Below are 16,855 nucleotides of genomic sequence, written 5' to 3' on the forward strand. Positions count from 1 at the left end.
CTGAAAGTATAGCGTTGGATTTAAGTGCTTCTCATCAACTAATTGTTGTCATTTCTAGTTAAATTGTATGTTATTTTTGCTCATGAAATGTATATGATATATATTCAAAATATGTAGCACTTGTTGCAGATTCAATAGGATCCATACCATATCATCCATCCTAAGTCTAAGGAGTGGTCAGGAACTTACAGGAGTATCATATGTTCCCCACAGCAGCTGCAACCATCACTTGGCTAGTTGACAGCTGCACAGTAAATACAACACACCATACCAATTCTGACCGACTCCCATCTTTCTATAGACTTCAGAGATACTTGCTGTGATTTGTGTACAGTATGAGAAGGACAAGACAGTTTCGTGAGAGAAACCCAGTGGTAGAATGTAAAGTGCCCAGGGCCTTCAGTCTGATAGTTTCATGAGAGAAACCCAGTGTTAGAATGTAAAGTGCCCAGGGCCTTCAGTCTGATAGTTTCTCTCATGAAACCCAGTGTTAGAATGTAAAGTGCCCAGGGCCTTCAGTCTGATAGTTTCTCTCATGAAACCCAGTGTGAGAATGTAAAGTGCCCAGGGCCTTCAGTCTGATAGTTTATCTCATGAAACCCAGTGTTAGAATGTAAAGTGCCCAGGGCCCTCAGTCTGATAGTTTCTCTCATGAAACCCAGTGTGAGAATGTAAAGTGCCCAGGGCCCTCAGTCTGATAGTTTCTCTCATGAAACCCAGTGTGAGAATGTAAAGTGCCCAGGGCCTTCAGTCTGATAGTTTCTCTCATGAAACCCAGTGTGAGAATGTAAAGTGCCCAGGGCCCTCAGTCTGATAGTTTCATGAGAGAAACCCAGTGTGAGAATGTAAAGTGCCCAGGGCCTTCAGTCTGATAGTTTCTCTCATGAAACCCAGTGTGAGAATGTAAAGTGCCCAGGGCCCTCAGTCTGATAGTTTCTCTCATGAAACCCAGTGTGAGAATGTAAAGTGCCCAGGGCCCTCAGTCTGATAGTTTCTCTCATGAAACCCAGTGTTAGAATGTAAAGTGCCCAGGGCCCTCAGTCTGATAGTTTCATGAGAGAAACCCAGTGTTAGAATGTAAAGTGCCCAGGGCTTTCAGATCAGAATCCAGGCTCAGACCATGTGATGCCTCTGGATCACTATGTATTATTGTAAAGGCAGATTCACATGGTAGTCAGTCATAGATGACACATTGTGAGTGTAAAGGATGATTCACATGGTAGTCAGTCATGGATGACACATTGTGAGTGTATAGGATGATTCACATGGTAGTCAGTCATGGATGACACATTGTGAGTGTATAGGCTGATTCACATGGTAGTCAGTCATGGATGACACATTGTGAGTGTAAAGGATGATTCACATGGTAGTCAGTCATGGATGACACATTGAGTGCACACGTGCATGGGATACACAGCTACATTGTATAACAGCGTTGGGTTTTAATGTTAGTGTGGTGATGGTATAGGCAGTTATGACATTTCAATGAGCATTTATTCTTTCAAATCTCTCATATGCATCGACTAGCCCCCATTTCATTAATGCAACAACATTAGGCTTGAAATTAAACACACACACACACACAGGAATAACACACGCAGGAATTACACCCATATGAATAACACACACAGGAATTACACCCACATGAATAACACACAGGAATTACACCCACACAGGAATTACACCCACACAGGAATTACACCCACACAGGAATTACACCCGCTGGAATTGCACCCACATAAATTTCACCCGCAGGATTTACACCCGCACGTGAATTACACCCACAGGAATAACGCCCACGGGAATTACACCCACATGAATTACACCCACATGAATTACACCCACGGTCTTGTAAAGACACATTCCAACACAGTGATGTGAGTTTGAACCACAGGCACCGTAGTAAACCAGCATGCTGGTTTTTAATTAAATAAAAACCAAGATCAAATATATCTAGAGAATCATCACTCACAACTCTGGGAGACTACATCTGGGCCGACTGCCAGGGAGGCAGACTGTCAGACTGTCAGTCAGCACTAGGGCTGTTTACATATGGAGGGACTATCGTAAACAAAATGTCTAAGAAATCATTTTACATTTTTGCTCATCAAGATTCACTGGTTTTATGCACCAACCAAACTGTTCTGGGAGAGGGGAAGGTCTTCTTCTGATTAGTCACTAAGAAGAAGAGTACCCTCCCAGTCAGCCGTATTCAGGCAGGGTGTTGAGGGGTCTGGAGGGTCAGTGGTGTTCAGGCAGGTTGTTGAGGGGTCTGGAGGGTCAGCCAGGGTGTTGACGGCTCTAGAGGGTCAGCCGTGTTCAGGCAGGATGTTGAGGGGTCTGGAGGGTCAGTGTTGAGGGGTCTGGAGGGTCAGTCGTGTTCAGGCAGGGTGTTGATAGCTCTAGAGGGTCAGTGTTGAGGGGTCTGGAGGGTCAGTCGTGTTCAGGCAGGGTGTTGAGGGGTCTAGAGGGTCAGTGTTGAGGGGTCTGGAGGGTCAGCCGTGTTCAGGCAGGGTCAGTGTTGAGGGCTCTAGAGGGTCAGCTGTGTTCAGGCAGGGTGTTGAGGGCTCTAGAGGGTCAGTGGTGTTCAGGCAGGGTGTTGAGGGCTCTAGAGGGTCAGTGGTGTTCAGACAGGGTGTTGAGGGCTCTAGAGGGTCAGTGGTGTTCAGGCAGGGTGTTGAGGGCTCTAGAGGGTCAGTGGTGTTCAGGCAGGGTGTTGAGGGCTCTAGAGGGTCAGTCGTGTTCAGGCAGGGTGTTGAGGGCTCTAGAGGGTCAGTGGTGTTCAGGCAGGGTGTTGAGGGCTCTAGAGGGTCAGTCGTGTTCAGGCAGGGTGTTGAGGGCTCTAGAGGGTCAGTAGTGTTCAGGCAGGGTGTTGAGGGCTCTAGAGGGTCAGCCGTGTTCAGGCAGGATGTTGAGGGCTCTAGAGGGTCAGTCGTGTTCAGGCAGGGTGTTGAGGGCTCTAGAGTGTGAGTACAGTCTGTGCAGGGACAGAGGGGATTGGGGGGGCTGGCCATGGATGGCCATTGGGGACTGGGGGAGCTGGCTGTGGGGGCTGAACTGGGCATCAGAGTGCTCTATCAGAGAGGGGGGGGGCAGCAGGTGGCCGTACCTGGACCCTGCCCTGGGGGCATCCAGAGGGGGGAAGAAATACCTGAAACAACAGACAGGAACAGGGAACAGACAGGAAACAAGACAACAATGGGATACAAAGAAATAAACAAAAACAGAGAAATGAGAGGTGAATTAAAATAGGAAAAGGGGGGACGTGAACAGGCTACGGCAGCTGTACAGAACTGGCTACGGCAGCTGTACTGAACAGGCTACGGCAGCTGTACTGAACAGGCTACGGCAGCTGTACTGAACAGGCTACGGCAGCTGTACTGAACAGGCTACGGCAGCTGTACAGAACAGGCTACGGCAGCTGTACAGAACAGGCTACGGCAGCTGTACAGAACAGGCTACGGCAGCTGTACAGAACAGAAAAGGGGGAGGGTAAGGAGGTGCAGAAGACAGCAGAACTAACAGGAGATACTGTATTCAGCAGAACTAACAGGAGATACTGTATTCAGCAGAACTAACAGGAGATACTGTATTCAGCAGAACTAACAGGAGATACTGTATTCAGCAGAACTAACAGGAGATACTGTATTCAGCAGAACTAACAGGAGATACTGTATTCAGCAGAACTAACAGGAGATACTGTTTTCAGCAGAACTAACAGGAGATACTGTATTCAGCAGAACTAACAGGAGATACTGTATTCAGCAGAACTAACAGGAGATACTGTATTCAGCAGAACTAACAGGATATACTGTATTCAGCAGAACTAACAGGAGATACTGTATTCAGCAGAACTAACAGGAGATACTGTATTCAGCAGAACTACCAGGAGATACTGTATTCAGCAAAACACAGACACATTAACACAACAGAAGACACAGTATTCAGCAGAACTAAGAGAATATACTGTATTCAGCAGAACACAGACACATGAACACATCAGGAGACTATGTGGTCAGGTATTCAGCAGAACTAACAGGAGACGATGTGGTAAGGTATTCAGCAGAACTAACAGGAGACGATGTGGTCAGGTATTCAGCAGAACTAACAGGAGACGATGTGGTCAGGTATTCAGCAGAACTAACAGGAGACGATGTGGTCAGGTATTCAGCAGAACTAACAGGAGACTATGTGGTAAGGTATTCAGCAGAACTAACAGGAGACGATGTGGTCAGGTATTCAGCAGAACTAACAGGAGACGATGTGGTAAGGTATTCAGCAGAACTAACAGGAGACGATGTGGTCAGGTATTCAGCAGAACTAACAGGAGACGATGTGGTAAGGTATTCAGCAGAACTAACAGGAGACGATGTGGTCAGGTATTCAGAAGAACTAACAGGAGACGATGTGGTAAGGTATTCAGCAGAACTAACAGGAGACGATGTGGTCAGGTATTCAGCAGAACTAACAGGAGACGATGTGGTCAGGTATTCAGCAGAACTAACAGGAGACGATGTGGTCAGGTATTCAGCAGAACTAACAGGAGACTATGTGGTAAGGTATTCAGCAGAACTAACAGGAGACGATGTGGTAAGGTATTCAGCAGAACTAACAGGAGACTATGTGGTCAGGTATTCAGCAGAACTAACAGGAGACGATGTGGTCAGGTATTCAGCAGAACTAACAGGAGACGATGTGGTAAGGTATTCAGCAGAACTAACAGGAGACGATGTGGTAAGGTATTCAGCAGAACTAACAGGAGACGATGTGGTCAGGTATTCAGCAGAACTAACAGGAGACTATGTGGTCAGGTATTCAGCAGAACTAACAGGAGACGATGTGGTCAGGTATTCAGCAGAACTAACAGGAGACGATGTGGTCAGGTATTCAGCAGAACTAACAGGAGACGATGTGGTCAGGTATTCAGCAGAACTAACAGGAGACGATGTGGTAAGGTATTCAGCAGAACTAACAGGAGACGATGTGGTAAGGTATTCAGCAGAACTAACAGGAGACTATGTGGTCAGGTATTCAGCAGAACTAACAGGAGACGATGTGGTAAGGTATTCAGCAGAACTAACAGGAGACGATGTGGTCAGGTATTCAGCAGAACTAACAGGAGACGATGTGGTAAGGTATTCAGCAGAACTAACAGGAGACGATGTGGTAAGGTATTCAGCAGAACTAACAGGAGACGATGTGGTCAGGTATTCAGCAGAACTAACAGGAGACTATGTGGTCAGGTATTCAGCAGAACTAACAGGAGACGATGTGGTCAGGTATTCAGCAGAACTAACAGGAGACGATGTGGTCAGGTATTCAGCAGAACTAACAGGAGACGATGTGGTCAGGTATTCAGCAGAACTAACAGGAGACGATGTGGTAAGGTATTCAGCAGAACTAACAGGAGACGATGTGGTAAGGTATTCAGCAGAACTAACAGGAGACTATGTGGTCAGGTATTCAGCAGAACTAACAGGAGACGATGTGGTAAGGTATTCAGCAGAACTAACAGGAGACGATGTGGTCAGGTATTCAGCAGAACTAACAGGAGACGATGTGGTCAGGTATTCAGCAGAACTAACAGGAGACGATGTGGTAAGGTATTCAGCAGAACTAACAGGAGACGATGTGGTCAGGTATTCAGCAGAACTAACAGGAGACGATGTGGTCAGGTATTCAGCAGAACTAACAGGAGACGATGTGGTCAGGTATTCAGCAGAACTAACAGGAGACGATGTGGTCAGGTATTCAGCAGAACTAACAGGAGACGATGTGGTCAGGTATTCAGCAGAACTAACAGGAGACGATGTGGTCAGGTATTCAGCAGAACTAACAGGAGACGATGTGGTAAGGTATTCAGCAGAACTAACAGGAGACTATGTGGTCAGGTATTCAGCAGAACTAACAGGAGACGATGTGGTAAGGTATTCAGCAGAACTAACAGGAGACGATGTGGTCAGGTATTCAGCAGAACTAACAGGAGACGATGTGGTCAGGTATTCAGCAGAACTACAGATCTGTATTGTTATTTACTGCTGCTCTTTGTTTTTCTAACCGCATACTTAAAAAAAAATTAGGTATTTTCTTAAAACTGCTTTGTTGGTTCAGGGCTTTTAAAAATCAGCATTTACCTGCTGTATTCGGGCACATGTGACAAACACAACTTGATCTAAAATAAAGCAACACCTATTAGGAGTAAGTATTGCCGAAGCAGTGGCATCCTGGTCCATGCATGGTCACCAGGGTGCTCGCTGGTCAGCGGGCTTTAGGTCAACAGTACGCAGGCTGGTGGAGTGTCTTCAGGGCAGTCAGGCTCCGCAGGCGAGGGCTAAAGGGGATCCTCTGGCCGTTCCTGTGTGCATGCAACAAGCAGCATCCATCACGTCCAATAGACCACACAGGGATGAGTCCTTATTGAAAACGGGACAATAATACGCAAGCAAACTATTTCATTTTTTTTAAATTAGATGAAATTGTACAAAACACACAGTCGTCAACAAATCACAATACGATGCATTTTTTTTTTATCAAAGATTGGACAGGAGTACAGAAAAAGGTTGTCATTAAAAACAGAGAAACGTAACACCATACAATGTAACAGGTTAGCAGAGGCCTTTCAGAACGGAGAGGATTTTAAGGCAGAATAGTCACCTCAAGTGAGGGATAATTAGGCTTTTCTTATGAACCATTATACAGTACTAGGAGTATAATGTCTGGAAACTGAATGTTGATGTACTGTACAGGAGTATAATGTCTGGAAACTGAATGTTGATGTACTGTACAGGAGTATAATGTCTGGAAACTGAATGTTGATGTACTGTACTAGGAGTATAATGTCTGGAAACTGAATGTTGATGTACTGTACTAGGAGTATAATGTCTGGAAACTGAATGTTGATGTACTGTACCAGGAGAGAGAGTATAATGTCTGGAAACTGAATGTTGATGTACTGTACTAGGAGTATAATGTCTGGAAACTGAATGTTGATGTACTGTACTAGGAGAGAGAGTATAATGTCTGGAAACTGAATGTTGATGTACTGTACTAGGAGAGAGTATAATGTCTGGAAACTGAATGTTGATGTACTGTACTAGGAGAGAGAGTATAATGTCTGGAAACTGAATGTTGATGTACTGTACTAGGAGTATAATGTCTGGAAACTGAATGTTGATGTACTGTACTAGGAGAGAGAGTATAATGTCTGGAAACTGAATGTTGATGTACTGTACCAGGAGAGAGAGTATAATGTCTGGAAACTGAATGTTGATGTACTGTACTAGGAGTATAATGTCTGGAAACTGAATGTTGATGTACTGTACTAGGAGAGAGAGTATAATGTCTGGAAACTGAATGTTGATGTACTGTACTAGGAGAGAGTATAATGTCTGGAAACTGAATGTTGATGTACTGTACTAGGGTGGAATATTGAATATAAACTCAGCCTTGTGTGTGTTATTAAAGCACTAGCATGTCTTCAGCACCAGCCTTCAGTCATTATTTCATTCAGATGAATTGCAGATTACCAGCAGGTTAATAGGGATTATTACCAGATTATATCCCAGATGCTCCTACAACATGTTCACCAGCCTTCAGTCATTATTTCATTCAGATGAATTGCAGATTACCAGCAGGTTAATAGGGATTATTACCAGATTATATCCCAGACGCTCCTACAACATGTTCACCAGCCTTCAGTCATTATTTCATTCAGATTAATTGCAGATTACCAGCAGGTTAATAGGGATTATTACCAGATTATATCCCAGATGCTCCTACAACATGTTCACCAGCCTTCAGTCATTATTTCATTCAGATGAATTGCAGATTACCAGCAGGTTAATAGGGATTATTACCAGATTATATCCCAGATGCTCCTACAACATGTTCACCAGCCTTCAGTCATTATTTCATTCAGATGAATTGCAGATTACCAGCAGGTTAATAGGGATTATTACCAGATTATATTCCAGATGCTCCTACAACATGTTCACCAGCCTTCAGTCATTATTTCATTCAGATGAATTGCAGATTACCAGCAGGTTAATAGGGATTATTACCAGATTATATCCCAGATGCTCCTACAACATGTTCACCAGCCTTCAGTCATTATTTCATTCAGATTAATTGCAGATTACCAGCAGGTTAATAGGGATTATTGCCAGATTATATCCCAGATGCTCCTACAACATGTTCACCAGCCTTCAGTCATTATTTCATTCAGATTAATTGCAGATTACCAGCAGGTTAATAGGGATTATTACCAGATTATATCCCAGATGCTCCTACAACATGTTCACCAGCCTTCAGTCATTATTTCATTCAGATTAATTGCAGATTACCAGCAGGTTAATAGGGATTATTGCCAGATTATATCCCAGATGCTCCTACAACATGTTCACCAGCCTTCAGTCATTATTTCATTCAGATGAATTGCAGATTACCAGCAGGTTAATAGGGATTATTACCAGATTATATCCCAGATGCTCCTACAACATGCAAAGATTATGGAAAACGTTTTGGTAATTATTTTATATATTGAAAATATGAACGTTTATTATTTATCAATATGCCCTCCAAACATTCTACACATGCTATTTATTATAAGATTACATCAAAAGAGTAAATTATTCAAATTAGCAAACCTGTATGTTTGGCCCTGGTATGTAAATGTATTGAAAGTATGACAATTTCCAGGGCATTATGTGAGGACGACAGACATCTGTAATAACTCATCTCAAATGTAAAAAAAATGATATTCATCAAAATAACATTCATGTTCCAATCAACATAAAATTGTGTCAATAAACAATTACCAAAAAATGATTGTACAATCCAAACATCAGTCTGCTGTTGTACGAACATTAAAAAACTGTAGCAAATAGCCCTCCCAAACACGCCTTTTATGACGAGCAGACAGACCTGCCACGGGGAGCAGGCCTACGTGCTGGGTCTGGCCTGCTGGGCCTTGCCACAAGCCAAGCTCTTTGCATGAGCGCAACACACAGTGTCAGTCAGGCCCAGGGAGGGGGGGGGGAGGAGGGGGGGGTGTCAGCGCTGCAGTGTCAGTCAGGCCCAGGGAGGGAGGGAGGGGGGGGGGGGGGGGGGTGTCAGCGCTGCAGTGTCAGTCAGGCCCAGAGAGGGTAAAGCAGTGAGGCAGTCAGTCGCCAGCTCTGGCCGGCCGACAGAAGGCAAGGCCTCCTACCTTCCTGCAGCAGAGCCGTTCAGTGCATTCTGGGAGGTCTGGACAGCGGACCCCACCATGGTATTCATGGCACCGGGTTGTCCTGACGACCCGTTGACTGGACTTCCGTCTCCCTTCAGGATGCCTGTACACTTCCAGTTGTCCATATAGTTGGCTGGGGACCAGAAGATGGGAACCAATGAAACAGTGTAAATGTGTGGGGGACTTTACACGGTTCACGAGTAGACAGCCACTTCTATTTCCCTTCAGCTAAACCATTGGCTTTGAAATGACTGAATAGACTTTTAGCCCGGTCCCAAACCTGTTGGTGCTGCCGGGCCAACTAGTGGTCATTGTCAAGCTGCAGTGTAGAATGACATAATAAACTAGTGAAGTCAGTTAAAAGATGCTCTCAAACGTTTAACATTTTAGCCTGAAGGTTTGAAAGGCTGAAACAGATCCCTGCACTACGTCATCCATTCTGTGCACTACGTCATCCATTCTGTTTTGTGCACTACGTCATCCATTCTGTTTTGTGCACTACGTCATCCATTCTGTTTTGTGCACTACGTCATCCATTCTGTTTTGTGCACTACGTCATCCATTCTGTGCACTACGTCATCCATTCTGTTTTGTGCACTACGTCATCCATTCTGTGCACTACGTCATCCATTCTGTTTTTTGTGCACTACGTCATCCATTCTGTTTTGTGCACTACGTCATCCATTCTGTGCACTACGTCATCCATTCTGTGCACTACGTCATCCATTCTGTTTTTTGTGCACTACGTCATCCATTCTGTTTTGTGCACTACGTCATCCATTCTGTGCACTACGTCATCCATTCTGTTTTGTGCACTACGTCATCCATTCTGTGCACTACGTCATCCATTCTGTTTTTTGTGCACTACGTCATCCATTCTGTTTTGTGCACTACGTCATCCATTCTGTGCACTACGTCATCCATTCTGTGCACTACGTCATCCATTCTGTTTTTTGTGCACTACGTCATCCATTCTGTTTTGTGCACTACGTCATCCATTCTGTGCACTACGTCATCCATTCTGTGCACTACGTCATCCATTCTGTTTTGTGCACTACGTCATCCATTCTGTGCACTATGTCATCCATTCTGTTTTTTTGTGCAGACCTGACCAAATACACATAGAAATATAAGTTATAGATCTGTTATTTTCTATGCTACCCGGTCTTGAATGTGGTGTTTTCGTGTCTTTTACTTTTGTACACCAGCTTATGGTTATGGACAATATTTCACCGTGATTTAGATGGTACCATTATTACATTATAGTCGCTTTGGTCACAAACAGAAAGTAATCAAACTATTAGAATTTCAGCAACCAGGAAATGGAGCGATTTCTCCATAGTACATCTTCTATGATCCCAGAGTGGATCGTTAATAGGATCTCTGTGTTTCAGTCTATACTAGATAGATCACCTTTCCAGAGTCGGACACAGCCGTCGTCTCCTGAGGAGGCTAGCAAGGTGCTAGTGATGTTCCAGGAGACTCTCCACACCTGGGAGTTGTGGTTGTCGAACTGGGCCACGATCTGAACCTCAAATTTAGTAGGGCCTGTTGAGCTGCTCTCCTTACTGTCAGACGAGAGAGAGAGGCAGAACAGGTCAGTATAGCATATGGACACGGTACAGGCTCTGAACGGCTGTGATCTGCTACTTAGACAATACAGCAAGTCTAAAAATATATATACAGCTAATATCTATTAGACAACTCAATATGTACTCCTAGAAGTCAGAAAACGTTAGTAAAAAGTGTAAAAATATATATATATAAATATATATAAATAAAAATCGCCATTTATACACTCACCGCAAAGGTACCAACTTAAAGATCCGAACATCTTTGGTTGCTATGGCGAGCACGTGGAAGGACCGCCCCAGGTTCGGGGAGAAGGCTATGTCGTGCACTGCATCAGTCACCGTCATCAATGTCTCGGCTTTCGCATATTTCCTGATCAAAGACAGAGAATTCCCCTCTTAAAGTAGAGGAGTCTCTGACAACATGATAACGTGAACTAAAAGACCAGACTTGAATAATACTAGAACATACAACGACTACAACATAATACAATAGAGAAGCTTTATTTCTCCCAAGGGAACTGGGGGTTCATGTAACCATCTGCTCCACCTGTATAATGTCATAGGACTGACCTAGTGTTTTCATTATACTAATAATGTAATAGCCTGGTAATAGGACTGACCTAGTGTTGTCATTATACTAATAATGTAATAGGACTGACCTAGTGTTGTCATTATACTAATAATGTAATAGGACTGACCTAGTGTTGTCATTATACTAATAATGTAATAGGACTGACCTAGTGTTTTCATTATACTAATACTGTAATAGGACTGACCTAGTGTTGTCATTATACTAATAATGTAATAGGACAGACCTAGTGTTTTCATTATACTAATAATGTAATAGCCTGGTAATAGGACTGACCTAGTGTTTTCATTATACTAATAATGTAATAGCCTGGTAATAGGACTGACCTAGTGTTTTCATTATACTAATAATGTAATAGGACAGACCTTGTGTTTTCATTATACTAATAATGTAATAGGACAGACCTAGTGTTTTCATTATACTAATAATGTAATAGGACAGACCTAGTGTTTTCATTATACTAATAATGTAATAGGACTGACCTAGTGTTTTCATTATACTAATAATGTAATAGGACTGACCTAGTGTTTTCATTATACTAATAATGTAATAGCCAGGTAATAGGACTGACCTAGTGTTTTCATTGTACTCGTAGATCTGAACCTTCCCACCGTACATCACGTTGCTGTCATCACTTCCCACTGCTATCATGGGAGGGTGGGCGCGAGAACTAAGGAGACAATGACAGTTATTAAACTAGGTAACATGTTAATAGGCATCAATACAATAGCCCATCAGTATCTACAGCTGCTGATAAATAGACAGTTATTAAACTAGGTAACATGTTAATAGGCATCAATACAATAGCCCATCAGTATCTACAGCTGCTGGAGAGCTCCAACTGCATTTTCACAGCAGTGGAACACTCAAGTAACATCTTGAGAAACTCTACAGCCTTCAAACTCAACTCTGGACCTCGAAGCCAGTGTCACTGCATTTTATCATTGTTCTAATTTAGACCGGGGACACCAGCAATTCATTATCAGGTAGAACAGAAAACCAGCAGGCTCTGGACCTCGTAGGGTCAGAGTTGAATACCCAATGCTATAGAGAATGTAACACAGGGGTGTAACAGCGTGTGCTGTGTACAATCAGCTACATCAATGAACACTTTAGTTCATTGGACACTGTGTACAATCAGCAACACCAATGAACACATTAGTTCATTGGACACTGTGAACAATTGACAAATAAAGTGATATTAATCTTAAAAATGACTGACTGGTTTCACCTGGAGTGAATTGGGCCTAAATCTATGGACTCCGTGAAGCTGACCTGGAGGGGTTCCAGGAGATACAGGAGCAGCTGAGTTTACAGGAGATCTCGTGCTGCAGAGACCACTGGCTGAGGTTCATCACGTCTGGAGCCTCGTAGACCCTCACCACCCCGTCTGCTGAGCACGTGGTCAGCATCAGACCCATGTGTTTAGGAGCAAACTTCACGTCCGTCACCGACGTCCTGCTGTCCACCAGAGTCGTCCTCTTTATCTAAGCAGAATGAGAGTTAGTTGCCGATACTGCACACCAAGGTCTCTTTGACCCAATAACTTGGGTCAAAGAATCACCTCACAGCAGTGGCAGGATAATAGCCTGGTACAAGATCGGCAGGAGAATACAAATATATGTGGGACCAGGCTCGTAGCTGAATGTCCAGGAGTCTTACCCAGTGGCTCTGCCCCCTCTGTTTGTCATTAGACTCCCCAACTATCTCCTCCCACACAGCGGCTGTCCGGTCAAAGGAGCAGGAGGCCAGCACCTGTCCAAACTCAGGGTGGGCCCATGTCACCCTCCATACTGACCCGCTGTGTGTCTGCAAAGACGAGTCAATAACAAACCTTCCATTCTACAGACCATTTCAGGACTGAACAAGCAAAGAAAGTCCTTTCAAAAAGGGAGAGGAGCTACAATTCAAAGCAAATACTTTAAAAACACACTTTTAAATCTTGGAGTGTAAGAAATAAAAACCGACTTGCCTTCCAGCTGGCAGTGCAGTGCCACTCCCCACTTTCACTCTTGTCCCAAACCTGAAGGATGCAGAACATTGACAATGGTTCACTAAAGCAAGCTCTGGTTACAGTCTGGGCATTTTGTTTACATCCTAGCTAGCATAGCAAGCTAGCTGCATGGCTTGCAAACTAGCTAGTTAGCTTAGTTAACGTTAGCTAGCTAACTGTTTTAAAACTGCAAATATTATCAGTGAATTATTTTTCTCTAAAAGTGGGTCATATTAATCAAGTAAACTAGATAGCTGCAGTTAATTTGGTTACTGAATTAGCTGTTTAGTTCCATTTCAATAAGGTAAAGAGTTATCTAGCAAGCTAGCCTGCTACTAGCTAGTTAGCTTAGCTCACTCGTTTTTTTTTTTTTTACCTTGACACTTTGGTCACTTGAACACGTTGCCATTCTCCGGCCGTGAAAATCGTAGGAAACATCGTGGATTAGATCTTTGTGATCTGCTGCAATGCTACGAGCCACAAACATGTTTATTTTAATAGTTAAGTTATTTCCCCCACTGAGCCTCTCCTTCTCAGAACGGATGCTGCTGTCATGTGGCCTCGGCTCCCAGTGTTCACACTTCACATGGTGACCACAAAGAGGCGTAAAAACCCTTGTATTTGCTAGATTCAATCAAGAGAGTGTAGCTACGCTAAAGAAACTTCACTGGTTATGGGTGCCAGTCTTTAGTACTAATTTAAAGCCATAAAAACCTTATCATCAATTTAAAAAAAATGTACGTTCTCTCACTGTCAACTGCGTTTATTTTCAGCAAACTAAACATGTGTAAATATTTGTATGAACATAACAAGATTCAACAACTGAGACATAAACTGAACAAGTTCCACAGACATGTGACTAACAGAAATGGAATAATGTGTCCCTGTCAAAATCAAAAGTAACAGTCAGTATCTGGTGTGGCCACCAGCTGCATTAAGTACTGCAGTGCATCTCCTCCTCAGGGACTGCACCGGATTTGCCAGTTCTTGCTACTCTTCCACCAAGGCACCTGCAAGTTCCCAGACATTTCTGGGGGGAATGGCCCTAGTTCTCACCCTCCGATCCAACAGGTCCCAAACGTGCTCAATGGGATTGAGATCCGGGCTCTTCGCTTGCCATGGCAGAACACTGACATTCCTGTCTTGCAGGAAATCACACACAGAACGAGCAGGTGGCATTGTCATGCTGGAGGGTCATGTCAGGATGAGCCTGCAGGAAGGGAGGCGGATGTCTTGCCTGTAACGCATAGCGTTGAGATTGCTTGTGTAACAGTATAACTTTAGACGGTCCCCTCGCCCATACTCGGGCGCGAACCAGGGACCCTCTGCACACATCAACAACAACAGTCACCCACGAAGCATCGTTACCCATCGCTCCACAAAAGCTGCGGCCCTTGCAAAGCAAGGGGAACTACTACTTCAAGGTCTCAGAGCAAGTGACGTCACCGATTAAAACGCTTTTTAGCACGCACCGCTAACTAAGCTAGCCGTTTCACATCGGTTACACTTGCAGTGACAACAAGCTCAGTCCAATGATGCTGTGACACACCGCCCCAGACAATGACGGACCCTCCACATCGATCCCGCTCAAGAAAACAGGCCTCTGTGTAACGCTCATTCCTTTGACGATAAACGTGAATCCGACCATCACTCCTGGTGAGACAGGGGGTTTGTGCCCATAGGCGACGTTGTTGCAGGCGATGTCTGGTGAGGACCTGCCTTACAACAGGCCTACAAGTTCTTAGTCCAGCCTCTCTCAGCCTATTGCAGACAGTCTGAGCACTGATGGAAGGATTGTATGTTCCTGGTGTAACTCGGGCAGTTGTTGTTGCCATTCTGTACCTGTCCCACAGGTGTGGATGTATCGATCCGTTCACGCAGATGAGCAGGGACCCTGGGCATCTCTCTTTGGGTGTTTTTCAGAGTCAGTAGAAATGTCTCTTTAGTGTCCTAAGTTTTCATAACTGTGACCTTAATTGCCTACCATCTGTAAGCTGTTAGTGTCTTAACGTCTGTAAGCTGTAAGTGTCTTAAACCCTCCTTCCACATCATACGCCTTCTCCACGTAAAAAAAAATACAGCTACAACAGTCTTCTTGTTCACCTGAGCCTTCCTGACTTCTGCTTCTAAGCAGAGCACTGGGTCCATAGTTCCCCTCCCCTTCCTGAATCCACTCTGATGTAGCGATACTAACCCACTGCTCTCCAGGAAGTAAGCACTGGGTCCATAGTTCCCCTCCCCTTCCTGAATCCACTCTGATGTAGCGATACTAACCCCCTGCTCTCCAGGAAGTTAGCACTGGGTCCATAGTTCCCCTCCCCTTCATGAATCCACTCTGATGTAGCGATACTAACCCCCTGCTCTCCAGGAAGTAAGCACTGGGTCCATAGTCCCCCTCCCCTTCCTGAATCCACTCTGATGTAGCGATACTAACCCACTGCTCTCCAGGAAGTAAGCACTGGGTCCATAGTTCCCCTCCCCTTCCTGAATCCACTCTGATGTAGCGATACTAACCCCCTGCTCTCCAGGAAGTAAGCACTGGGTCCATAGTTCCCCTCCCCTTCCTGAATCCACTCTAATGTAGCGATACTAACCCCCTGCTCTCCAGGAAGTAAGCACTGGGTCCATAGTTCCCCTCCCCTTCCTGAATCCACTCTGATGTAGCAATATTAACCCCCTGCTCTCCAGGAAGTAAGCACTGGGTCCATAGTTCCCCTCCCCTTCCTGAATTCACTCTGATGTAGCGATACTAATCCCATGCTCTCCAGGAAGTAAGCACTGGGTCCATAGTTCCCCTCCCCTTCCTGAATCCACTCTGATGTAGCGATACTAACCCACTGCTCTCCAGGAAGTAAGCACTGGGTCCATAGTTCCCCTCCCCTTCCTGAATCCACTCTGATGTAGCGATATTAACCCACTGCTCTCAAGGAAGTAAGCACTTGGTCCATAGTTCCCCTCCCCTTCCTGAATCCACTCTGATGTAGCGATACTAGCCCACTGCTCTCCAGGAAGTAAGCACTGGGTCCATAGTTCCCCTCCCCTTCCTGAATCCACTCTGATGTAGCGATACTAACCCCCTGCTCTCCAGGAAGTAAGCACTGGGTCCATAGTTCCCCTCCCCTTCCTGAATCCACTCTAATGTAGCGATACTAACCCCCTGCTCTCCAGGAAGTAAGCACTGGGTCCATAGTTCCCCTCCCCTTCCTGAATCCACTCTGATGTAGCAATATTAACCCCCTGCTCTCCAGGAAGTAAGCACTGGGTCCATAGTTCCCCTCCCCTTCCTGAATCCACTCTGATGTAGCGATACTAATCCCATGCTCTCCAGGAAGTAAGCACTGGGTCCATAGTTCCCCTCCCCTTCCTGAATCCACTCTGATGTAGCGATACTAACCCACTGCTCTCCAGGAAGTAAGCACTGGGTCCATAGTTCCCCTCCCCTTCCTGAATCCACTCTGATGTAGCGATATTAA

At 44.7% G+C, this 16,855-nt stretch overlaps 1 protein-coding gene and 1 long non-coding RNA gene across 2 annotated transcripts; one reads left to right on the forward strand and one right to left on the reverse strand.

Moving 5' to 3' along the window:
- Positions 1-1,418: 1,418 nt before the first annotated feature.
- Positions 1,419-13,968, reverse strand: LOC149984209 (nucleoporin SEH1-like). Its single transcript, XM_090219277.1, is given in 10 exon segments — positions 1,419-3,046; positions 3,049-3,151; positions 9,206-9,359; positions 10,640-10,794; positions 11,030-11,170; positions 11,961-12,059; positions 12,665-12,876; positions 13,052-13,198; positions 13,362-13,412; positions 13,759-13,968. Coding segments are annotated over 10 exon segments (1,260 nt in total). The 5' UTR covers positions 13,870-13,968; the 3' UTR covers positions 1,419-2,959.
- Positions 4,466-4,798, forward strand: LOC149984210 (uncharacterized). Its single transcript, XR_016491544.1, has 3 exons — positions 4,466-4,523; positions 4,596-4,667; positions 4,704-4,798. It is a non-coding gene; the product is annotated as an uncharacterized LOC149984210 (long non-coding RNA).
- Positions 13,969-16,855: the final 2,887 nt, after the last annotated feature.

The sequence above is a fragment of the Oncorhynchus mykiss genome, chromosome 3 (assembly GCF_057628025.1).
Source record: "Oncorhynchus mykiss isolate SJ-2025 chromosome 3, ASM5762802v1, whole genome shotgun sequence".
Lineage (NCBI taxonomy): Eukaryota > Metazoa > Chordata > Actinopteri > Salmoniformes > Salmonidae > Oncorhynchus > Oncorhynchus mykiss.